Source organism: Numenius arquata, chromosome 6, assembly GCF_964106895.1.
Source record: "Numenius arquata chromosome 6, bNumArq3.hap1.1, whole genome shotgun sequence".
NCBI classification, from domain to species: domain Eukaryota; kingdom Metazoa; phylum Chordata; class Aves; order Charadriiformes; family Scolopacidae; genus Numenius; species Numenius arquata.
The window spans coordinates 69,289,965-69,316,211 of NC_133581.1; the positions used below are offsets into that span (position 1 = coordinate 69,289,965).

General features: G+C 43.2%; 1 protein-coding gene across 1 annotated transcript in view; it reads right to left on the bottom strand.

The window, feature by feature from the left end:
* FANCM (FA complementation group M) overlaps positions 1 to 26,247 on the bottom strand; it is a 64,916-nt gene that overhangs the window by 6,130 nt on the left and 32,539 nt on the right. Inside the window, exons 11-18 of the mRNA XM_074148944.1 lie at positions 22,938 to 23,172; positions 18,992 to 19,149; positions 18,220 to 18,372; positions 5,110 to 7,090; positions 3,574 to 3,653; positions 3,391 to 3,459; positions 2,734 to 2,868; positions 109 to 265 (exon numbers count right to left, since the gene is read on the bottom strand). Coding sequence (XP_074005045.1) covers positions 109 to 265; positions 2,734 to 2,868; positions 3,391 to 3,459; positions 3,574 to 3,653; positions 5,110 to 7,090; positions 18,220 to 18,372; positions 18,992 to 19,149; positions 22,938 to 23,172 — 2,968 coding nt within the window. The remainder of the gene's footprint in view (positions 1 to 108; positions 266 to 2,733; positions 2,869 to 3,390; positions 3,460 to 3,573; positions 3,654 to 5,109; positions 7,091 to 18,219; positions 18,373 to 18,991; positions 19,150 to 22,937; positions 23,173 to 26,247) is intronic.

The window sequence follows — 26,247 nt, forward strand, 5'->3', positions numbered from 1 at the left end:
AGGTTACTGCTGTGTAGCTGACACATGCTGACCGAGTGGCCATGCCTCTTGCACACCACTTGCTGTGTGACACCCCGTACCTTGAACCCCCCCCACCTCCTCACTCACCGTCCAACACCTGGGTGACCTCCATGTCATCGTTCAGGAACTGAACCATGGAAGAACTCAGCTCCTTCTCTGTGCCATCGCTCTCGTCAGACGAAACCCCCTCTGCCTCTTGCTGGGACAGCTCAGCTTCTTCGTCTAAAAACTGCCTTCCTGCGTGCTTAAAGAGGCAAAAATCCAAATTAGATTGTAGTCAGAAGCTGGCTCCCAATTAACTACCATTGCACATGAGACCTCCGACTGCATCACTCCCTGACTTCAGAACATCAGCTGCTCAAATGGGCACGGATATTAGGCTTCTGGCTCTGAAAAGAGAATCCTCCCCAGGGAAAGGTGGTGTAAAGAGCCCAAAGTTCAGTGAAATACGTGACAGCACACAAGCGTGTGTCCCACCAGCGCAGAGGGTGAAGCTGGTGTCGGTTCAGCCGCTGGCAGAGGTGATCAGTGTGGAGCACTGCCCACACTACACCAGTGAGCGGTACAGCCAGAGACTACTAACACATGGTAGCTAAGCTACCCACAAATATATTGGTTTTTAATTTATAAACCTACTTTTACTCATTTTATTTGCTTTCAAAGGTCTGCTCTGATTTTGAAGAGCTGGATCACTGAACCCAAGGCCACTGGAAACTTCAGATCCAGACTTCAGCCTGGTTTGCCCTTTTCTGTGCAGGACTTGGGACCGTTTCATGAATTCATCAGACAACGCAACTCGTTATTGAGGAAATGCCCGTCTTTCGAGGAGGATGAGGCACTTCTCAGGTGACTGCAGTCCAGGGGACATGACTCAAACCCTGCTACCAAGTTCCATCAAAACCAGACAACAAAACATTCACACGGATGTGCACGGAAAACAAAGAAATGAGTTCAGTAAGATATTTCACCAGAGCTACTTTGTATTAAGCTAACTTTCTCTCTTATAATTTAGGCTACAAAGTACTAAAGTAAAATGTGAAAAGAACCCAAAAAACATTGTGTGTCCCAATTACTCCAAAAGAAAGACTCGTTTGCCTTCAAAATGCTTTGAATGAAAAGCACAAAGCTGTAAATTGTCATTCAGTACATGGCAGACGAGGGATCTTGCGCTAAAATAAGTGACATCTCTGATTTTCAATTTTTCCTAAGTCCTTTAATTATTTGCTTACACCAATTAGTGATCCTGAGTGACAGGCAGTATTAATAGTGCCTTTTCTCAAAGAGTTTGCTCAATCTGAAACGCACCGGAGGTCACCTGTTTACAGGAAAGAGCTCTCAATGCTGTTGCCAATTAGTCTTAATCCTTCTTACTCCTGAAGGACCACAGAGAGGACAAACCCTGCAGCGTGAGAGGCCCCGAGACACCAGAAACCAGCAGTCGAGAGTCCGGTCACACTTGGAAACAATAAATTACCAGGTTCTTCAGTTATTTATTGAACCTTTGAGCTCAGTCCTGGTGGCTGCTGTGGTCACCTTGGACTTCTCACACTCTGCGCTAATCCCACTGCAGGTCTCTGCTGCCCTGACACCGCCACGGCCTGCCCTTCTGACCCAGCACCCAAACCGGGGTGGGCCGGGCAGAGGGATTCCGGTGTCTCGGAGCTGCTGTGGATCTGGGGTTCTGGCCCGTTCGTCACCAGGGGTGTTTAGGTAAGGTGATATGTGAAGGCAGAGTAGAATTTCATATGAACACACACTCTCTTTCCAGGAACCTTTTGGTCTCACATAAAAAAACACGTTTAAATAAAATTGAAAAATGGATTTTTCATCACTGATACTATAGGGAAGTCTTCATAATGAAGATTATCTTTAAAATGTTGAAAATATCCAACATATTGTGCCTCTGGAGCCCTGATTACAGTATTTTCTGCCAAGCCATCCATGTGTATTTAAAAGCTTTTTAGCTTACTACGAATATATCATTCTGGCCCTGCATCCTCTCCTGCATCCATTCCTGACAGATTAAAGTGTAAATAGAAAGCTAAGATTTAAGATTCGGGATTGAGGGACTATTGCTGTCTTAATACATCCAGAGTTGAAACCATTAGAGTAGGTGGTAAATTCACATGACCAAGTATCCTACCAGTATAAGTCCTGGAGGAGAACCCGGGCTGCCCAAGTCTGGGTAACCTTTGAGTATCTTCTACTCGTAATGGAAATCGTTATTTGGCTTCAGATCATCGTTATGCAGGGCCCTGCAGATTCCTCCGGAAGTCAGGCAGTGGGTGCGAGGGTTCAGATCATTATCCAGTTGTTTCAAGACTTCATCCCAAATGTTTGCAATGAACTCGTGTGAAATAGCTCTGAGCCTCGAACCGCCTAAACAATGTCTCAAAAACAGCTGCCCCACTGCCTGCCCACCACAACACAGCCGTAGCGTGAGACCCTACAAAGGCCATAGAATAGACAGAAGCTCTGTTTTTAGGCCATAAAACACACACAAGCTCCAGAATGAGTGACTCAATGACACAGGGAATTTTTGTCTTAAGTATGCGACACCAGTGCTCAAGAATTCTGGCATTTTCATGGTTTCATAAAATTTCAATATAGACAAATTATAGAATACTTTCAGTTCATTCTTGCGGTTTGAACAGAAAGCAGCATCTCACGAAGTCTCTTTTTGCCTCCTTTTTGGGTTTTGTGTTTACATACCTTGTATGAAAAATTGCTCTTCACCTTCTGCCGTTTCATACTTCTCGGCCGGTTTTGGTTCCGGGCTGAGCTGCTGCTCCTGGTCCTACTTGAGTTCTTGCGAAAATCCACGCTCTCATCACTGGACACGTCTGACTAGAGGAACGTTTCACAAACACTTCAATAAGTAAGACTAAAGCAACCAATATCTTAATTACACCGTCATCCTTCAATGTCTGGGGGTTTTTAAGCAACACCTGATTTTTGTGATGGATTTGCTATGGCAAAACAATGCAATAATGCAAATCATCTTCTTAAATACAAAAGGAACAGAAAAAACATGTTCTTTGAAAGAAAAATCAGGTCAAATTGACTTTTTTTTTTTTTTTGCTTCGAAGCTTTGTGGAAGAAAGGTTATTTTAGTGCCTTTCACAAAGGGAGAGGCTCAGCTCTCCTACCACAGTCTTTCACTGCCGAACACCAACTCCAAAGTCCTCTGTGGAGACCTCAGGGGAGAGCTGAAGGCAGGAAAGCAATTCCGTTCTAATATGCCTTGGGCCGGACGGCATAAAATATTTTTAATGAGAACACTGGCCTACTGACTGGAGAAAGAGCAAATGTTTAAATATATACTCCATAAATGAGTTGGCATTATTTCTCGCCGGAGCACGCACTGACCATGTTAAGTGGGTGTCGGCGTTTTCTGACGGCAGGAATCGGCGACTCAAAGTCACTCTCACTCACACCCTGGGGAAACACAAACAAGGGTCACTGCAACGGGGAGTTTTGCTTTGGTGTTTGACTTGGCATTTTGCTTCTCATCTTTTTTGCTTTGTTATTTTTCCTTTTTCTGAGACTCACATCAGGAGACTTCAAAACATTCTTTTTTTTCCTATTTTTTCTCTGGAAAACGATCTCCTCTTCACTCTCACTGCTGGTTCCTGCAGCAAAACCAGTAAACAACGGTCACAAGAAAATGCGTTGGTCCCAATTCAATATTGCTATAACTGAGCAATCAAAATCTGTCTCTCTTATAAAAGTACCTCCAAAGGAGATTACTTATTGATCTATGTGGCAAATATTGTTCTCTTTAGCCTTGTTAATCAAAATAAATAATCTCCAGCTGAGATGGACAATAAATCCTGCTTCCCTGGAGAGTCTCTGAGTGGCAGTGATTACCCCCGGCAGCACACACACTGAAAAGGGAGGTGAGAAATCAAACCAAGAGAAGTCCTTAGAAGTTGAGTAAGAGTCACACTTCTGGAAGCCTTTTGTAACACACGTCCCTTTGGGTGCACTGCCACAACCCCAGAACTCACCGGAAGCTCCTCTTACCAATTCCTTTTCAAACAAACAGGGTTTTTTTTGGTTTTACAAAGGACTGTCTTTATGAAATACAAGCTCTTCCTTCCCCTCCTGCAGGACACAGCCCCAGTGCCGAGCGAGTCCCTGGACGGGGTGTGATGGGTGCGCTGCCCCCGTGACACCCCTCCTGCTCCGTGACACCCCTCCTGCCCCCACACTCGGCATCAACTGTCCCTACGGCATCTGCCCGAATTGTCCCTGTGTCTTTGGGAGTTCGGCAGGAGAGCAGGGATGGAGAGTTGGTCCTGACTAAATCACTCAAAGGTTTGAATTTCTTTAAGGAAAAGCATAAAATTCCCAAACTTTCCACTTCTAAAATAACATACTTAAACACCAATAACTATCATTAACTGCCCACGGAGGTTTTCAAGACCCAACCAGACAAAGCCCTTAACAACCTGATCCAGGTTCACCATTAAGCTGGCAATTCTAAAACAGCAACTTGTTTCTTTTTGTGGTTTTGGGGTGGTTTTTTTGGTGTTTTTTAAATTATTTTTTATTAAATAGATTACAATTTATTCTATTTTTTAATCTATAATCTATTTTTTTATAAATAGATTACAATTTTTGAATTCAGCAAACTATTCAGGAAGAAAGGTGCCATTCTACAATCACCCATCGTCAGGAAATATGATGACTATGAGACCAATTCAAAGAGAAGGAAAAAAAAGATGCTTTAACCACCGCAAGGACTGTTTATGCTTTGTTTCAATGTTTAATCAGAAAAACTCAATGTGTGCTGTGAATCAGACCGAGTACTACTATTAAGCCTGAATTATTTTGAAAGTTAATTCAAGGTTATTCAGAGACAAATACAACAAAGGGTGTGAACATGCCCTGGAAGTGACCTGCGAGTGAGGAATTACAGTGATTTATATATTGGCAATGTCTGAATACAAGGTATTTTTTAATGGTATATTGGTCCTAAACCAGAAAAAGACAGAAGGGAGGAAATAAAAACAGAATAGAGCCCACAAACAGTCAGTATTTTTAAGACAAAGATATGAAGTAACTGTACAATGGAATCCCTACCTGCAGCAGGAGACACACATGAACTATGACGGTTGGTGTCTTCCAGGGTTTTGGTTCTTCCTAAAGGGGACCCAAGTGCATCCACGGCTGAACTCCCAAAGTTCTGCCCACGTGGGCTATAATTTACTTCATCTGCAAGAGGCACCTCGGGAATTTCCTCCCTGGCACTAGAGAAGACATTCATAGGAATTCTTCTGATAACTTCAGTATTCCTACCCTTTCTGCTTGTAGGGGTGGGAAGTGCAGAAGCCAAAGGTTCAGGTGATCCCCTTCCCGTTCTCCTGGCTCCTGGCCCCAAGGAAGGCCCTGCAGCGGCACCAGCCTCAGCTCCTTCTCTGGCATCAATGCTCCTCCTCTGGAATCCCAACGGTGTGGAAACGGCTCTTCTCTCGAGGCTTCTGCAATCCCACTTTGGCGATGTTTCGAGTCTGGAGCTATCGGCCAGTAACTGTGTTTTATCTTTGGTGGATTTACCACCTGCATGACTCCCCAAGGCGCCACCGAATTTTCTGGTATTATCAGTATTTACATTTTCTTCAAAGATTTCGTTCTCACACTCTTCGATGGAAAATCCCAGATCAAAGTTAACAGAAAACAGTTCTTGGGAAGAGTCATAAAGATCGTCATTATCCAGAGCCTGCTCGGTTGCAGTGTCATCTCCCGACACTTCCATGGTGGTGTTACCGATCGTTGGCCGCTCCTTGGGGGTCCTGTCAGTGCCCTTGCAGCAGCTCTCTGATGGAAACCTCTCGGGGCCGTGCTCTGCAACCAGCCCAGAACCATTCCCTCTGGAATCTGACCCCGCCGAACACTTGTTTTTCACAGAAAAACTCCCATTATTTGGGTCATAAAGGTGCTCATCTTCAAACAGATGTATGCTCTTCTCTTCAGCAATAACCACATTTTTCCCGTTCACTTCAAGATGTTCTTCATCTTTTTGAACAAAGTACTTATTTGAAGGGTTACTGGTCAGAGTGTGACTTATTGTTGGAGTTTTCTTTTGAATTTCAGTGAATTCTTCGTTGTCAAACAGACTGTCAAAGCTGTCACTGCAGCGAAGTCCCTCTTTGGCGTTACCAGCAGCAGGCTCAGAAGATGGTGCAGGTTTTGAAGAACAGGCACTTACAGAAGCCAGTTCCCTGGAGACTTTGGGCTCAGGATTTCCCAAGAGCAGCAGTGAAGGATCAGCTTCTGAGGGCGCAGGAAAGACTCTGCCCCGCAGTCTCTCTGAATAACTACCAGAAATAGCTTTTTGAAAAGGATATAGTGTTTCTTCATTTCTTATCATGTTTTCAAAATCATAAAGTTTATTCAAAGAGGGAGGAGACTGGGATAAAAGCCTTTTCACATGGGAAACCATTTGTTTTAACCAAGCAGGTTCCTCAGATGGTCTCACGAGCGCAAATGAATCCACGTATGATTCAGGGAGATAAAATAAGTCAGGGGACATGGGTGATTTCTCAGCTGTGAAGCTACTATAACCCGAGTCTGTGTGGTTCGTCCCCAGTGAGCTACAAGCTTTATCTACAGTTTTGTATTCCTTTGCTGCTGCGCTCTCATGAATTATAGTGCTGTCACTGTTGTCACACAGGTCAATAAATTCATTTAAGTCAAACGTCACCTCTAGTTCCTCATCCTTTTGACTGCCCTGGTCCATATTTTCACCCAGAGCAAGGCTGCTTGCCGAGTAAGAAGCTGAAGTATCTGTAGGCAACGTAGGTACTTCTAAATTTGGTCCAGAAGTTCTTTTGGGACCCTTTGGTTTTGTCATTTTAAACGTGGTAAAGAGTTCACTCCTACTCTCATTTGTATCGGGTAAAAACGGGTTTACTATTGATCTGTGTGCCATGTCTTTTCTGGACGAGCGTGCTTTCTGACCCAACGTGGAGCTGGGCATGGAAGGATGCCTTTTATTCCTTCCAACATTAACGTCTTCCAGACGTAAGTGAGGCTGAATCTCCAGTTCATAGCTGCAGTCTCCCTGGTGACACACAGAGCAATGTTTACTGTAAATACATACAGGCTTACAAGGACTCGTCATAAGGATATTTAAAACAAGCGACAAAGGTTTTCATGCTCCTAAAGGTTATCAGAAAGGAGAAAAAGGAAAGTGCTTTGCATTTAAGGTCACAACTTTCAAACAAAACGTTTGCTGGCAAAAGCTGCAAACCCATGTTTGGGTAGTCAAACCCAAGTGTTTCAGAAAGACCAGAAGATACCACGTGTAAATAAGGATGGCATTTAAGAGAGCACCAACACACAATGTTCTGCACTGGGAGGCGCAGACAGGACGCAGTTCTCAGCGATGTCACTTAGCCAATACTACGTGCAGGGCCCGTGTCCCCAGACAGGCCAACGCTTACAGGCGGCAGTTCTGGAGCACCAGCACATTGAGAAAGGTGCCGAGAGCAGAAGAAACACTCATTCAAGCACAAGTGAGCCACAGTTCTCTCTGTACTATTGTTGTAATTTGGCTACTGCCATTGATGGCATGTCAAGAACTTCTCACTCACATACTCTGAACTTATTTTTTCACAGATGCTTATTAATCTGCTCAAAAAGATTCATTAATTCTGTTCAAAAAGACCCAGGCAACGAACTCTTTGAAAAATACACTTGAAGAAAGCCCAATAGACTTTGTCACCCCTCCCAGTGAGGTGAACGTACAAGCACTGCCTGGATTGAAAAGCTATTTCTTTGTTGTCCTTCTCACTCTCTCTTTTAAATTAAGATTTCAAAATTAATGCACACAATCTCCAAAAGGAACAGTAGGGGTCAGATGAGGCCCTGGAAGCAATGGCTTGAAATACTCCTTCAAGTTCAAACCTGTTTCACTAATAAAAACTAAAAATGAAGATGTAAGATCTAACCAGAAGGTACAATTATTTTTTGGCAGTTCAGTCAGATGAACCCCTAGAGTCATTAATCCCTGAAATTAAACAAGGCACCTTTATAGAAGATTGGGTGATAAAACTGACTTTTACAGTAAGAGGTTACCTGTGCCTATACAAGTAACATTCTCCAAACATCAAGTCACTAAGGAAGCTCCTGAAGCTGCTCTAACCAACGACACCGTGACACCAGCATCCCTTCCCAAAGAGACACTTAAGAAATTAAACACTCGGGGTTTCCACAGACGGCAGACCTGGAGCTGCTGTCACACCACCTTGTACTGCCAGACGAGTCGATCATGGAAAACAAGGTTTGGAAAATACTCTGGGAAGTCATTCTGTCCCATTACACACGGCAGAAATAACCCTACCTAAACCTGCTGCTGCCAGGCTTGTCTAAATGTGTTCCTGGAAACAGGATTCGAAGCCGCCTTCCACGCATTTGGGACTGATCCCATCCCAACACAGTTTTGCATCCTCTCAACAAGCAAAACATTAAGATACTCTCATACATACCACCTTCCCAGCTTTCTGAAAGGCCTTCAAAAAGTCCATGCCAAAATCTTTAAATAAGCTTCGTGGAATGGTTTGGGTTGGAAGGGACCTTGAAAATCATCCAGTGCCACCCTCTGCCCTGGGCAGGGACACCTCCCACCAGACCAGGCTGCTCCAAGCCCCCTCCAACCTGGCCTTGAACCCCTCCAGGGATGGGGCAGCCACAGCTTCTCGGGGCAACCTGGGCCAGGCTCTCACCACCCTCACAGCAAAGAATTTCTTCCCAATATCTAGCCCAAATCCTCCCTCTTTCAGTTTAAAACTGATCCCCCTCGTCCTATGGCTGCCCTCCCTGATCAAGAGTCCCTCCCCAGCTTTCCTGGAGCCCCTTTAGGTCCCCACCAGTCCCAGTACAAACCCCTGAGGAACACCACTCATCACTGGTCGCAACTTGGACATCAAGCTGTTGACCTTAACCCTTTGAGTGCACTCACCCAGCCAGTTCCTTATCCACCAACTGGTCCATCCATCAAATCCGCGTCTCTTCAATTTAGAGACCAGGATGTCATGCAGGACAGCGTCAAACGCTTTGCACAAGCCCGGGTAGATGACATCAGTTGCTCTGCCCTTACCCTTAACCTAAGCTTATCCTTACCCTAAACTTAAACAGAGAGAGCAAAACAGGGAGATTTCTTGCATGGATGGGTAATTGGGTACGACTCAGAAACAGGGAGTGAGGACTGTTACAGCAAAGAACTTCATTAGGCCACTGCACATACCCATGATTGTGTTCTAACTGGGAGGGAAAAAAAAAAAAAGAAAGAAAGAAAAAAGGCAAGTCTGGCAGAAGTGCGGTGTGCCAGGACAACAGTCCAGAGGACAAATTTAGCATCTGGGACAAACTGGAGTAACCCAATTTCGGGCTTACATGGGGTTATGTAACTGTCCCAGTTCCGCTCGGGCACTCCAAACACTTTCTCCCAAACAAAATACTTTCTCCCAGTGAGTCCAGTTAATACTGATGGAATGAAAGGACAGAATTATAATTATCACATTTTAGCCTGAATGTGTGCAACTCGTAGAATCTTAAATTACCCGATCAGCTCTTCTATAGCCCGGTAAGCCCCAGTGTGTACCAACCACCCAGTAAATAGGTCATACAGGAGTGAGGAACCAGGCATTGCTCTAATATTGTTGTACTCAATTAATGACCTTGCTTACAATTAATTACTGATTCAGTTTAAAAAGCAGTAGGGTTTTTTCACATAGAAAATAAAAAGGAAAAAGTAAACAGGATATTATAATTTTCATTTCTAATACATAGATATACATATATATACACATACATACACACTCTCTTTTCTAGCATTTAAATTTAAGGCATATAATATCAAAATTAAAATTAACCTCTCTCCCCTCATAAGCTGCTTTGGACGTACATTTTCTAATGAGATTCAGACGTCTGCCAAACCCCTGGTGAGTTTGCGATTTAAAAATGAAAAGATACGTCTGTGAACAGATACAATATAGAAATTAACAATTCTAACCCCTTTAATGGAAAGTTTGATTGAAACGGAGAGAGAAGGAGCACGAACAACCAGCATGTAAGTGTTTTCTGACACAAACCAGCTCCCATCTTCAGAACTGGTTTTTTGTTAGCTCTAGTGAGGAAGGGCGTTTGGATTCCCAGCTTTCACACCGAGTGTTAAATCCCGTGGAGCCGACGCTGCCGATACAGTCAGTCACATGGGTATATTTTCTGGTTAACTTATGTTTTAGCATGAATACTAACAGAAATCCCAACAGCAAGGCTGGTGGTTTTCCCCCAGTATTTTGAGTAGGTCAAGCAGATACCAAAGCAGATATTCCAGTCTGTTGGAATGACAAGTGTATGGTACAAGGTATGGGCATATGACATATTTTTACCATGACAGAATTTTTCCTGCTTTATTTTATACTACTTTTCCCACTGATTTCTGAAATTCCAATCCCTTTTTGGAGTAACAGTGATCACTCAACTAATGTTTACACAGAAGTATCCAAAACAACTCTGTCCTGGCTAAGGCAGCTCTCTCCTTCATTCAATTTCAAACTTATTGGTACAGAATTTAATTCTCCGGCTTTTTAGAACTTGCTCACGTGGTGATTCTTCATGAAATTTATTCCATCTTTAACTTTTATCACTAAAAATATTTTTTTACTGCTGTAAAAATTATCCCTTTTAGCAAACAGGTTAAACAATTTTGATGCTTAGGTGATTTCACTGCCGACCTCCCTGCCAGCTGAGCACAGGCTGCTATTTATACCTTTCAGGAACTGGTTAATGAACAGGATAACCAATCCCTCCTTTTCCACGATTGCTTCATTTCCAGAAGAGACGCTAGGGGAAGGAACACCATCAGAAACTTTGGAAGTTCAAGTATATTCCATCAGATGACCCTTAAAAATATATTTAGTTGATTCATGAAAGAAGCCTAAGGGACAGAGGAACCACAATTTCCCTTTACAAATTTCTCTTCCTAACGATATCACATCATTGATGTCTCTACTAATTCTACTGCTGTTTTGCTTCCGGGAAGCTGGCCTGGAATGAATCACAGACTGTCCCATGCAGCCACCCAGCACCCTTTTCCAAACCCCAGCAGCACCGACACCTCCTGCTCCCGTGCCCCTGGGCTGATCCAAGCCCTGGGAATCCTCAACAGGTTCTCATCTGCTCCTGCTCAGAGCAACTGCCTGCTCCTCATTGATCCGCTTCTGCTTCTTCTGCTGATGCTCTCATCTGAGAGAGTGTCTGTCTATAGAGCAAATAGCTACACAATAAAACACTTGAAAGATCCCTAAAAAGGAAGATTCATTAGCAAAATACGGGGTATGTACCCCAGTGATTGTGGGAACAGGTACCACTAAAGAGGCTACAGAGGCGACAGTGAACGTTCAAGAACATCTGAAGCACCAGAAAATAAATTAATCCATAGGTTAGTAACTGGTTACTTTATAATTCCTGAACCCCAGTGACCACAATAATTTCCCTAAGCTCACTGCATTTCCATGCCGATATTTAAAATACAAGCAGCAACAGGTATATCCAGGCAGACAGCAGGGCTGTTGCATCTAAAGGAGTTTTTCAACTACAGTAGCAGTTCAGTGTTCTAAATAAAAGCGATTATATTGCACTAAACTTTGTCACCAGTGCATTAGTATAATATTAAAAACAATGTTAAAATATTATCCCCTCTCAAAACATAAATAATATCGATCCTCAAGGAGCTTTGGTGTGTAGTAGCACCAGTCCCAAGGCTATGACAACTGGCTGGCCAGTTCACTCCTGGCGCACCGACTGCAGAAGAGCTGTGCCAAATCAGGCTCCTGTAAGAGCGTAAGGAACAACCCAATGGTTATTCACAGACAGATATATTTTGAAACACAGCATACAACTATTTTAAACCCAGAAACCTAGAGGCAACATTACTGTGCACACACACGCACTCCTAAACAAATGAAATAACAACGGGACAAACCCAACAAAAGCCATCAGTTGCCAGAACAGGTACGTGCTCTACCGTTGTACCGCCGGGAGCTCAGGAGGGGGTCCGTTAGTAGTAAACACCCGCAGAGGGTGGGCGGCAGTGTGTGATACCACAGAACACACCACGCATCAAGTTTCTCTCGTCTGTAGATTTAAGTTGGCAACCCTATCTTGAAATTCTATTCGGTTCCTGTGAGATGCAATATCATGGCATGTTTTCCAGAAAAGTGAGATCACTTAATTTAGATGGGAAGGCTATTTTTGGCTGGTTTGCCTGCACCTGAGGCAGAAGGGCTTCGCGCAGGGCTGGAGAGGGATACCGAGTCACCCCTAAAGGGGGCAGAGACGCCAGCTCAAATTAACGCAGCTAAGCCCGTCCAGGTGCCACAGAAGCCGCTCAGTCCCCTGTCCCTCACACACGGCTGACACCCCAGAATCCTTGCCCTAATCACTCTCCCTTCTCACCACTAGCACAAACCCCCACAGGACCATTAAAAACAGAAAGCACCTGTAATTAAAGGTCTGAACAACCTAAAGCAGGTCTCAATTAGCGTCCAGGCTCAAATCATTTGGCATCGAGATCAGAAGAATCAATACGGGCACAAAGAAACTATTTTAATTGGAGAGCTGAGGTTTTTTGGTCTGGCAGGTTGTCCCTGGCAGCCTTCCTGTCTGAGAACAAAACAAACACCCTGCCACCTTCTCGCCAGGAATCGTGCTCCTCTCGGGGTGTTCTGCAATACAGAAAAGCCCAGCCACCTCTGCAGAGCCTGCTTCTGAGCATCCCAAGAGAGAGGATTTGCTTTGATTATCTGTTCTCTGCTGTTTAAGCCCGATTCAGTGCCCAGACAATAATAGAGCCCCACAGTAGAAACCAGCAGTTCCACAGATGGGTTAGTCCCTCTTGCCATAAACGCTGTAACTAAACATCATTTGCCCCCTAAAATTATTTGTTACTGGCTGGGAAGAACTCTCGCCACATCTCAGATTGGGATTTTAACCAGAGACCTGCAATGAGAGCCCCCCCCAAAAAAAAAAAAAAAACCCAAAAAAATATTCCATTGTCCCCCCTAAAACACGTCTGATTTATAACTTCAAAATCATGGAAAGCCTCTTCAGGTTCTTTGGAATTTTAGGGTATCCTGGTAACATCTACCCTGCTGCCAGGCATTTCATCCTGAGAATCCTTCAAGGCAACCTAAGACAAATGATAAATGACAAGATGGTTTCAGCGGCAGTTGTTCTGGGTTCAGCTTCTAAACCCTGTCTCCCACGGCGTTTGGTACCGGAGATGACTTGAGTGAAAAAGAAAGAGTCCTTCCAACGAGAGTCTTTGGGTTTTCTGTGCCTTTCCAGGGAGAATAATTAACGACTGTAAGCTCCCACTGCCAACTGTGAAGTGGGGAATGGTCACCCTCCCACGTCCTCCCACATCTGACAACAGTCCGACTTTCACAAAGTCCCTAAGAATTGCCTCCCTCCCAGGGAAAAAGCCAATGCACTTGCACTTCAGTATTTCCTGTTACTTGTCCTCAGAAACTTGGACAAAGAGCATTTCAATAAAAATGATTACTTTGCCCTGACCTTGTTTCCAAACAATACAGTTTAATTTTCAAAAATGCTTATAAAAGCTATTGAATTATTTTGCATAAGGACAACTTGATTTGTTACCATGTTACACAAAAAATCCCTGCTCGTAGGGAGTAGGAAATCCAATCCCATCTGCCCAGGTCCCGTTGCTGTAGTAATAAAGCCACACGGGCATTAAAGGCTTTTCTGCAGTGGATGTGCCTGGCGCAGGGTTCATATTTGGGATTTCTCTTACTTTTTAATTTTCTTCTGATTGTGCCAACTTCTTCTCTAAGTTTTTAAGAGCATATAAATACAATATACCTTTTTTCCCCCCCAAACATTTTCACTTCGTCTATTTAAAATTGTCTAAGCCTTTTAATCGACTTTTTAAAATTTATTATGCAAACGCAACTGCACAGGAGGTTTCTTGGAATCATTGAACGGGTAGAAGGAAAGGAAAGCTATGTACCAGTGAATTCCTGAGCTTTCTTCTGTAATAGAGAAGACACCCATAAAGAACACACCAACACCTCCTGAGCTGGCTCGTATTAAGTTATTACTAATCTCTGAATGAGATTCTCCCCAAGAAATAATTAGTTTCATCAGAAACTTCCAGATTGTTTAGTTATTCATAGGAAAATAATGATTTGCCTGCGTTTAGATTTTATCCCTCAGTAAGAAACTAATCAATAGGACTGTGGTTTGAAGTTCAATATCTTAGTTATTTAAGGAAATAGCTTTGACTGGCATTTGTCTTAAATCCCTCTGCTATTAAGAACTGTAAATGAACGTCAGACAGATTAGCAGCGGTATATTTGGCAATGGAGTATCTATAGTAGGAACCTGGATGCACAGTACATACCTGCAAAAACCTTTGCCTCGCTGCTAAAACAATGATGGTTTCCATCCACTTATTTTCATGTAAGACTAACACTTTAGGTAGATTTTTGCAGGCTTAATTTCCACTAAAGGTCAGTTTCCCAGAGGCTGTAACACCCCTTTTTGCTGTCCCACTGTCTGACAGCAGCGCTTCCTGCAGTGTCAAACCACACCTGACCGCGACGGTGAAGCCAAGCTTCCGAGAGCTTCAACGTGCTTTAGAAACAGCCTTCACCAAGAATCCCTGTCCTGCTTTGAGGTAAAACAGAACTAATTTTCTGTTCAGTAGTTTTTCCTTTTTAGCTGGGCCTCTTCTAACTAACTAAACTCTGAAATCAATGGCATATTGTTCAGAAACTGCTCGCTCTCACAGTGATAAAACCTGATAATCCCAAGGAATGGTGAGCAGAGAGGCCCTGGCTTATACCTATTGCTGTAACAACCAAGGGCAGGGAAATTTGTTATTTGCCCCATTGGAGGGTTGGAAGCAGAAAAGCGTAGAGGGGTCCCACCTGTAGGGAGGAGTGGACAGGAGAGGTGACCCAAAACTGACCAACAGGGTATTCCATCCCATCTGCATCATGCTCAGTATAAAAGCTGAGGGATCAAAGGGTCATCTCTCTTCCTTCAATGGCCGGTATCTGAGGAGGACCCTGTCTGTTCGTCTGCCTTTGATCCCAATCGGAGCAATCCTGACTCCAGATCCAGAATCCAGCTCCTGTCCATCACCGAGTCCAGCCTGGGACTTTCCCCTGTGCCTGCCGGTGACGTGATCATCACCCTGGGAGCTTGATACGGTTTTGTATATACTGTATATTTTTTTTTTCATTTTTCCTTCTTTTTATTATTTATTATTTCATTATTTATTAATATTTTCATTAAAGTAGTTTAGTTTTTTCTAAACTCATAAATCTCTTTTATCTCTTCCTCTCCTCTCTTTTCCTTAGGGGGGGGAGGGCCCATCTGTCGCTCTGATTGGTTAATCTGGTTAATCTGGTTAATCTGGTTGGTCAGAGGGGTCTGTAGAACACCAAGCCTGAACGAAGCCATCCCAACCCCTGTGTGTTAATGCACAGCATCAGTCAGGAATACAGCCAAGACACAGCCACCTCTACGAACATGCCTTAGTAGCTGTGCAGAAATTGAAAAAATTAGTATTTTCTTCTAAGAACAAGCATTCTACTATACCAAAAAAAAAAGGTAAAAATCAGTGTAGTAGTTACTGCCAAAGTAAACCATCCACGTCTACGTTACAATACTACATGAATGTTATATTTATTCCAATTTTAAGTTTAAAGTACAAACTTCAAATCCAACCAGTAAGAAAACACCCAGGCAAATACCCCAAGCAGCACACAGAACACGTGGGGGTGAAGAATTCAAGACCACCTTTCATGAAGATGGAACCAGCTTTGGGGGCAAGGGAAGGGCAGTGGATGTTCTTTAACTTGACTTGAGGCAGTTCTGGCACATTCTCCTAGCGAAACTCCTGAGATATGGTTTGGACAATAAGGATGGGTGGAAAACTGGCTGGACCACCATGATTGAAGTGTTTTGAGGACTGGTGTGAAGTCCTGGCAGTGGCTATAGCTGCCAGGAGTGTTACTCAAGGGTTTTTAGTGTTTAACTTTCCTATTACTGACCGTGACTACGGCACAGAGAGCACATTCAGTAGGTCTGCAGATGCCACCAGCGGACAGGAAGCAGGTTACATGCTTGAGGGCAGGGCTGCTTTCTGGAGGGTCCTCAACAGGATGATAGAAACCTCAGGACAGAAAAATGAGACAGCAGTGTGCCCTTGTGGCAGCAAAGAGGATGGCACTTGGGCTCCATTCAGCAAGAGTGGCCAGCAGGGCAAGGGAAGTGCTTATTCTCCTCCGTTCGTCCTCTGTGAGGCCACATCTGGAGAGCTCAGTCTAGTTTGGGGCCCCCAGTACAAGGAGCATCCCGGGCTGGATCAAGTCCAGCAGAGGCAGCCAAAACTGTCATGGGGTGGGAGCACATGGATGTACAAGGGCAGACAAGGGACCTCTGTTCAGTGTCAAGAAGAGAGGGGCCTTATTGCCATCTCTATCTTGTGTGAGAGCAGAGGGCAGACAGGGCCAGGCTTCCCGGAGATACGCCGAGGCCAGAGTTAATAGGCACAACATGGAACAAGGGAAATTTTGATTAGATATCAGAAGTGTTTTCACTATGAGGGTGATCGAAGGCTGAACCAGGAGCTCAGAGAAGCTGAGGGGTTCCAACCCTGGAGATACCAAAGGCCTGACTTGTTGAGATCCTGAGCCACCTGGTCTACACAGGCCCTGGACTAGACCAGAGATCTCCACAGGTCCCAGCTGAACTATCTACAGTAGTAGTGATGGCCCTCAAAGCAGGTGACATTCGCCAACAACTGGTTTAGCACAGACATCCTTTTTAAAAAAATATTTTATATGGAAAGGTTCTTTGGTCTGATTTACTGTATAATTACACCCATTTTTCTCTGTGTGCACTTTCTGATTCACCAGAACTGAAGCTGTAGGAAGACCGAACAAGAACAAGATTGGTAGTAACAGGAAACCCAAACCACCTCCGCCACCCTCACACGTGCTCTCGTGTTGGCCGTATGGAAGATCGTTCTCTTGGGCAGACCATCAGTGCCTTTCGGAGAAGCCAAGCATGACTTAAGAAAACATTAATAAAACTTGCATGCGAGAACCCACTGTCAGCGCTGACAAAACAGATTAAGAGATGTTGCACCTTTGCTTCTGTGAAACAGTTACAGTGAAGCTTTGATGTCCTCGAACCTTGATAATTTGGTCTACATTGCTGGTATCAATGCACTTTCACAAAAGGAACTGAGGTCACAAATAAATGAAGTGCCTGACGTGGTGGTGGGGAGGGAAGTCCTGAATTAGAAGAGCAATTCTAAACTTTTTAACCATTTCTTTGCCTCTTGACTTCCTTCAGCTCTCCATACCCACACTCTCCCCAGAGTCCTCTCTCTCTGGCGGTAGGTTCCTGACCCTGCCTTGGGAACACAAACTCTCCGAGAAGTCAAGAAGGCCCTTGTTCTGTGACGAAGTGGAGGAGCTTACCTTAGCTCTGAAAGTCTCTTTACAACTTGCCATTAATACATTTTCCTAGCAAGGAGTACAACTACAATGTCTCTATTCTCTTCCTTGATTACTCTAGTTATTCAGGAAACTCTGGCAGCTTAGCAACAGATTCTCATGACCTAGAAAACTTCAACACAGTAAAAAGCAATATGTGTGGAACATAAAAGAGGAAAAAATAGTGTGGTGAAAAAAAGCAAGTCTTCAAGTACCTCAATAGATCCACCTCTACACACCTTCTTGTACGTGCCCTTCACTATGAAGGCTTATCTGCTATTCGTAACTGACAGCAAAAATAATTCTCGTCTTCCAGATGGTTTTCAGCCCTTTGTTTGACTTCCCTTCCCTTATCCTTTAACTCTTAGGAGCAATTAGCTTTTTAATTAAAGCTTCCCCGAAAAACAACCCAAAAAGCCTCAACACACAGCCACCTTAAAACATGCATTACATTCTGGCATTATTTTTATGGGATGCATTTAATGTACGTACACGATACAAAAATATTTCCAATTCCTGTTACACTCTGGAATAGTTCTAATATCACTCTGGGTGACTTTGCTCCTTGACATAGAGCACTTACTATGTTTTAATTAGTCTGACTGTACATTAAATACTCGTGCATGTTCACAGCCAGCCAAAATCTTACCTGCTCGTGTCTTATCAGCTCTATCATCTCCATAACACCGATAAAATGGTAGCAGCGATCCGAGTGATCAACCATGGAGGTAGGAAATGGGCGGTTCTGCCAAATTCTCCATTCAGACAAGGAAAGTTCGTGAGTTGCCTCCTCTTGATGCTTCTGCAGTTTGGAATTAAGATTGGCAGGGAGATTTGCATCAAGAAATTATTTAGCAAAACTAATGCCTACTTGTCTGGCAGGGACTATAAATACTCTGAATGCAGGAAAGTATCTAAACGTTATCACAAATGTTTCAGTCTGGTTTAAATAAGAACAATTCCATGCTTTGTGTTGTCACAGCTTTTCAAAGAATTTTCAAGGATTGTTGTAAGTAGTGAAATGACACAAAAGCTCCAAATTTTTTCTCTGAATCATAAAAGAGTTTGTAAAACTTGAGCTTTTCTTTCAGTAACACTTTTACAGTTCTATAAACAAGGGAGTGAAAAAGCGTGGATACAATCCCATCACCAACACAGCCTCCTGCATGGAATTCTTAGAAACAGGGACAGAAAATAGATGCTGAGAGATTTTTTTAATGTATTTTTAATTTACAGAGCTAACCTCAAAGACCCGTTTCAAATGCCTAACTCTTAAATTCTTTACCTGAAAAACCCATACATAATTCTCAAAATTACATTTTTAATACGTAATTCTCCTTCAAATTCCTAGTTAACTTTGTTAATTAGGGTTTCCTTCAGGTCTCATGTCAAAGGAAACATTACCATTAGGTTATACTCACTGACACTTCTTCCAGGTTTTCTAAGGTTTCAAATCGAGTTTGAGGCAACACCGGTTCCTTTATTCCATCGCTTTCCTTAATCCTGTAAAGTCTGTCCCATATTTCAAATTCCTCAGGTGACAGAGACCAGTTCTCATGATGGTGTATTTGCTTTTGGCCTATTGGGGGAAAAACAAGAAGAGGAAAGAGGTTATCTATTTGAAGAAAAAGAATACACAGAATAAAAAGAACTTTGTTTGATACCCGTTGTAAGAAAAAATACCTTCTCTGTGCCAGATACAGAGAATCTGATGTGAGAAGCAAGCAGCAAAACAGATTTGTCCATAATTATAACAAGCACTACCTAGTAAACAATTTTTGGGGGGGAGACATCATACAAACAAAGATACAGATAGACAGACAGACCTAAATAGAGAGATATATGTATATCAAATACCCACAGGCCCTGAAGATAGCACAGCAAACAGGGAAGGCACATGGCTCTAAACACGGGTCTCATAAACCTTGGGGAACAAACTGCAAATAAGTAAAAGCTGCTTTTTTTTTTTCTTTCCCTTTTTCTTTTTTTTTAAGGTACTCTTTAAATTCTAGAAAGCAATATTAATTTGTTATGACGTTTTTTGAACTGATCTTCTCTATATTAAGGACGTGTAGATGAATAAAAGGACAGAAACAAAAGTACTATGAAAATTCCCCAGCAGCAAGGAAATGACAAAAAGAGGCTCATGAGTTTTATTTCGCCTCCTAACTGCAAGTGGGAAGCACAGGGCAGCTGTGAGCACCAATGCTGGATAAAAACAAAATTACTGCTCTTATGGCAGCTTATTGAAGCCAAGGGCCGGGTGCGATATGCTCCAGTGCCACTCCTGGCAAGCTGACAGCAGCCTCGGTGCCACCACCAGCCAAACGAGCGCCAAATCCCCCAAACCAGCCAGCCCTGCCAAAGGAGCATCCAAACAATCAGCACTAAGAGCGTGTTAAGAATGTGGATGCTTTCAGCCCAGAGAGATGAAGCCTGGAGAAAAATAATTAAGTTAATGTGACAACCACTCTGCAGACAGGATTTGGGATGAATCCACAGCCAACACTATTCTGAATTAATGCCATGGAAGAGGAATCAGTCTGTACCCTCTCCGTCCTCTCAAATTACAATTGCCAGGGACTGTGTCTCCACGGGATGGTGTGACAATGTTCATTAGAGACTCAAAACCAGATCCCTCAGAGTTCAGAGCACTAGCCTGAAGTCCTGGTCAGAAAGAGTCCCATAGCTGGAAAAAACTAATCAACACTAAATTACAGGTGGCTCAACCGCTCCCTTCACCAGAAACACTAATTTCTTACAACGTGGGGACAGGCCCAACCATCTGACCCAAATTCCTGGGTGTCTCTGGCTAAGGGAGGAAAGCAGGAGCTGAACTCTGCGTTCAGACTCAGCCACACAACCCAGCTGCTGTTACAGGGAGGGAAAATGACCTTAAAGCACACTATTTTTCAAGTCCACACTTCTACTTTTGACATTTTTAACCCTCTCCACTGTCGTTCTACTCATCTTAAATAGGAAACATGGGATAAGCTCTGGCAGGACTGACGTTTCTGACTGAAACGGAGAGAAACAGGGACCCACAAACATGACCGCTGCCAGCGTGTAAGAAAAATACACTTTGAGACTGAAGGGCTGAAGACAACTCAAAATTGATACAGTCTGAAAAGGGAGGAGTAGAGTAACTGTGAAGAACCAGGAGAAGAAGAATTCACAAAGTGAGATTTCATCTAGACAAATACAATGCAAAAAGGAAAACAAACGAGATCACTGACAGCTTAAAATGACATTCACCTGCCAGGAACAACATTTTAATGTTATAAAAGAGCACATTTTAATGCACATCAGCTATTTTTTTGCCGTGCCTATCGTGGTTTCCTACCTTTCACAGAGAGGGGAAATTAGCAGAGAACTTGCAAAGATAGTAACATTAGAGATGATTATCCAGATCTTTCAGCTCTTTCACCTTTTCAATTATCTTGTGGGGTAGTTATTCTCATTTTATAAAGTAAAAAAAATGAGCATAAAAACATGAGCTGTCGCCAAAGATATCTCTTCAGAGATTTTTCCTCCAATGAGACCAAGCCATTTTAAGCACAAAACTATTCCTAAATGTTTACTGATATTACTCCACTTAATAATATGCTACTCAATTTTAGCAAACTCTTGAAAAAAACAAAGGAAAAAAAAAAAACAAAACAGAGAAAAGAATCTCAAGTTAGAATGGGATTTTTGCTCTTGTTGCTGTACTTTTGGAAGAAAAGCTCATTCAACTGAAGAACACACTTGGTTAGTGATGGGGCAAGACAGGAATAATGTGTCCTTCAGGTACCAACAAAGAGATCAAATTTATGAAATAGGTTTTGAAATGGAAGAACAGTGTAAAATTAATAGAAATTGGATCAAACTAAGAAGAACAGGAAATATTTAATTTTGACTAGAAACAAAGGAGAATGCTTGAAATTCCTACAAAGCTTCTGCCTATGACACGCAATTTCTGTGCACATCTGGTCTTCCATGGGCAGACCCGAGGAACCTCAGGAACAAATGAAAAGTAGGGGAGGGTAAATAGGACAACTCACAGCTCATTCGTTACTGCTAGCTTTTGCAAGGGTTTCACGTGGAAGGGGGCGCTGAAATAAGGAGAGGAGAAAATGCAAGAAATAAAGACCTTTCTTTCTCTTCTTCTTCAGATTTATCTTGAACATTGTTAAAATCAGGACCAGCTCCTTGCTTCATACAGCAATGAAGCAAGTATATACAGTACATATACAGTAATTCAACACATCATCTTCTTTACGCACTTACTGCCTCTCATTTCTATTTTCTAGGACAGACTTTCTAAAATTATTACTTTAATTCCATGTTTTGCTCTGCTTATTTTCTTGCAAGTTGTGCCTGTAGATTCTGTCCTCGGTTTCCCTCGCTGCCCCCACCTGGGCCATGCATGGACTCTTTTGGAGGCCAAAGGCAAAGCTGATGTGTGTCTGCATGATTTTGTAGCTTGTTTCCCATCTCTGTGTTCACCCTCTTATCTGCCAAGAGATCGGATGTAGATTTTGATAATAACAATTTTTGTGACCAGAAGCATTTGGAAACCACTGAACTCTAACTACTCAGGTACTGAAATACGAAGTTTCCCGAGGCTTTTAGGAGCTGCTTCTTTCAAGAAGTTGCTATTTACAGAAAGCACTTAGCCAAAGAGATCGAGCATGACCATTTCCAAGTATTTACAAAACTTAGCTCTTTCTTCCTATCTTATAATTGTGTTCAGTTCACTGAGTCCCATGTAACTGCATCAGCTGAAGAGCCATTTCTCTTTTTGGATTCATTTTCCTCCAAGGGTGTGCGCAATTCATAAGGTGTCCTACCCTTGATTTCTCCTTTTCTTCAAAATCCTTTAGTTTTCAAGCATTTCTGTTCTATCGTCATTTACAAAGGAATAAGACATACTTTTCTTATATTAATAAAAACATTAAGCCTAGCTGTTAAAGCTCAAAACCAGATTTGGTACAGAATTATCAGTAAATATTTAAGTGACAATTATGCCACCTGACACAGGTATATCGGAACTCCTCAGAAGACATCATGAACATTTGGCTCCTCTGTAGCTGGAGTTTCCGACCTTCAGTCACTGAGTCCATGAGAAGCTCCATGGAGAAAGATGAAATAAATGTCTGATTTGAAGTAGGGATATTTAAGGAGAACTGTGACTTGAGTGCGCTAAAGGAAAAGGAGGAGGAATTAAGGCAGCAGCCAGCATGGTGCCGCAGCTACAGCCGACACAAAGTACACCTCTGCTAGAGAGCCAGAACTCCCGGGAGCAGGCGGTTCTGATACGCTGCAATATAACAACATGAGATAGCAGCTTACGCAGCGCTTAGAGAAACACCATAATCCTCTTACCGGTGACACAGGAAAAGAGAGCAGATTTATGCCCGAGGGAACTAGATCGTCTCTCTTTGGAAAGAGTTCTTGAATCGCTTGGTTCGTATTTTTCAGCAGTAATAAACATTTTATGCAGCTCCGGATTTATGCCTTCTGGAATCATACGAGGGCTACGCTGGTAGAAATGAAGCATTTTGTTTCCTGAAATAGCTTTGTGGATGCTCCTTTTGTTACACTGGCTTTGATTGTAGGTCTGTAAAAGAGCAGAGACATCATATGGGGTTGGATTGTTTTTTTGACCAAAAGTGAAAGAACACCTAAGTGATGGTGGAGCTTCTCATTATTTTATATTTGCCAGCAAGATGCTTTTGGGGCTTTTTCTTTTTTCCTCCCAAACACAGCTAAGACAAAATATGATGCAAGGCCCTGAGAGCCAACGTTACACCCTCTGGTGTGAATATTGCCAGCTCAGGCAACATCACTGCTTCTGCAAATTCCTGACCTGCCGTTTGCCTCCACAAAGCAGACAGGGGAGAGGAACAGGAGGAGAGAGATGAAAACAACAAAGCAATAAGGTTGTATTGAAAATCTGGTAATCTATACATTAAAACCTGGCTACTAAGTTGGGTTTTTTTTGCTTTTTGCTTTTTTTTTTTAAAGAACTTCCATATTAAATTATCTAAGTCAGATGACATTTGAATTATCATCATTTTGTGCCTACGTAAAACATTCAAGGTAAATTCAAAGCAAGGAAGTACCTTGAAGAAGTACGAAAGAACAGTGGTTGTTCTTTAAGTTGCAAACAATACAAAATACAAAACAATGTACAGCTTTTTTTACACTCTGATGAGAAGTAGACCCGGCACTTGAGAGAAAAAAAGAAACACAGCCCTTGCCTGGGGGAATTGACAATCTGCAATAGATAGAGGGATGATGTAAATTAGATTACATCAGAAACAGAGAAAGGAGGTCACGCAAAAAAAGGCCTAAGATTATTTGTTAATGTCACACATGCTCCAAGTCCTTTTAATTACACTCCAGTTTTACTGTGCAAGAGAGAAACCAAGACAAAGATGGAGAAACTAAGGAAAGAAAGCGGTGCCCCCTCTGAACATTTCTTGCCCTAATCCTTTTCTCCGTGTCTCCGTGGCAGGTCACCGGTGCAGACAGCGTGCCCAGCGAGGCAGCCTACGTGCCCTGCGTGTGACAGCGTGGCGGGCACGTCCTTTGGAAGGAGATGCGCTTTGGAAGCCAGGATTAGAGGAGATGGACGCAGAAAGATGCTCTCTGAATAACACTGGAAGAGGTTAATAGCTAGTTCTATTATATAGTCCCAATAAATATATTTTCAGCCTAGAACAGGCAAAAACATATTTTTATGGGAAAAAAAAATTATATTACCAAATTAATTGCTTAACAGAATTGTTACGTTACTGTACTGGGACAGTGTGTTTCCTTTTCCTGTGTTTCAGAGTGTCAGCTCAGCCTGACGGGAGCCCAGAGGCTGTGAGCTCCCGGGTGCCCCGCTCTTTGTGCTGGTTCAGATCTGCAGGTGACGCCCCGTCCAGGCTGAGGCAGACGCTGCTGAGCCGTCACAGGAGGTTAAAAACCCGGATCACACCACCATGCATCTCGGAATACGGTTGAGCGAGGAAGGTAAGAGATGGGGAAGCTGAACTCCCAGGGAACCCGGGGCAGTAGCACGGGTGAGGTGCGGCGCAGGGACGAGAGGCAGCACGTTTCCAGGGGGGAGAGCTGGACCCGCGGGAACACGTGGGGAGGACAGGACCCCGACAGAGCACCAGACACTGCTGCAGCAGGAGTTCCCCTCTAGCCTCACAATCACAGACCTGCGTCCTCCAGTTTTTCCCAATAACATTTCTTCAAAAGCTTTATAACGGACTTAAAATGGTTTGATTCAGAAAAAACCAAAACCAAACACATAATATGAGACTGTTAATTACTGAGCTGCAAGTTATGCGATGGGTAAGAATCTCCACATTAACAGATCTGGAAGGAGACTCAATTTAAAAAAAAAAAAACACAACAAAAAAACCCCCAAAACATCAACAAAAGAAACCCAAGCAAAACCAAACAAAGCCAGTATTGTTCAGTAATTAAATTTATTTTGTGATCCGCCCCCCCCCCCCCAAAATTATATAAATTTACTATCCTACCCGGGGGAAAGTTCTGCTTCAAAGATTTCTGAGAAAATGTGAAGAACCCCATAATCCAACTACTTAAGTGAAACTCCAAGGAATTTAAAGGACCATTTTAATATCCCATTACAGAGCAGAGCTTTCAGTAGTAACCGCTCTTCATAAGTAACATGAGAAAATGTCTATTTACAAATATCAGTCACTTTTATCATTTTTAACTCTCATCCCTTCAAAGCAGCTTTTATTTCCTCAGGCAGGATTCTTTGGACTCTCATTAAATCCCTTATACCTACAAATTTAAACCAGAGGCGCAACATCGACTGGAATGAATGAAATAATAGCTAGACTCTGAAATGGTGGGGTTACAATTAGCTTACGCAGGTCTCAGCCTTCTCTGTCATGAAGCCTGATTTAACCCAGAATGAACCTCGCGAGTGAACAAAACCAGTGAAGAACACAATCCATTTTCTCCCAGAAGAGTGAGGTGCACCCTAAAAAACACCTCGCGTTGCCAGAGGGGCTGCACGATGAAAGCATAAAGCTGCTGGTTGGTGTTACTCTGCAGCTGCTCTCACCGAGGACTGATGTCAGCAGGCTTCCTCCTCCTCCTCCTCCTCCTCCCTACCCTGCCCCGCCAGCGGGATGAAGCTGGGCAGCGTGCTGGTACCCCTGAGCATCCCCACTCCCGGCTCAGTTTCCTACTGGTGCATTAGTTTCCCAAGGGGCAGCCTGCACTCAGAGACGATTAATTACACTCCGAGTTGAGTGCTGAGGTTCAGGAATTTAGCAAAAGTAGATTTCCACTTAAGCTGATCTCTTCAGACCTCACACGCAAGCCCGCTGCCGCTAAGCGCTTGTCGGAGAGCGTGGTGTCGTCAGCCAGGCCTCCAGCCTGTCCCCTCTTCCACACGTTGTTCTGTACCCCCGGCAAAACCTCTCGGTTTTCAGAGTTTCAGTTTATCCTTCACAAAATAAGTGTCATTAAGAACAAAGGCTTGAAGCCCTTCACACTGAGAAAGTGCACATATTTTTAGAATACTGTGGGTTATTATACTTTCCCGAAGGGACAGGAAAATGCTGCCAGGAGTGAGTTTTAATGCATGATATATAGTTTCCTGGAACAGAGGGAACAAGTCTGTTTTCCCCACGATAAGAAAGCCTCCCACTCA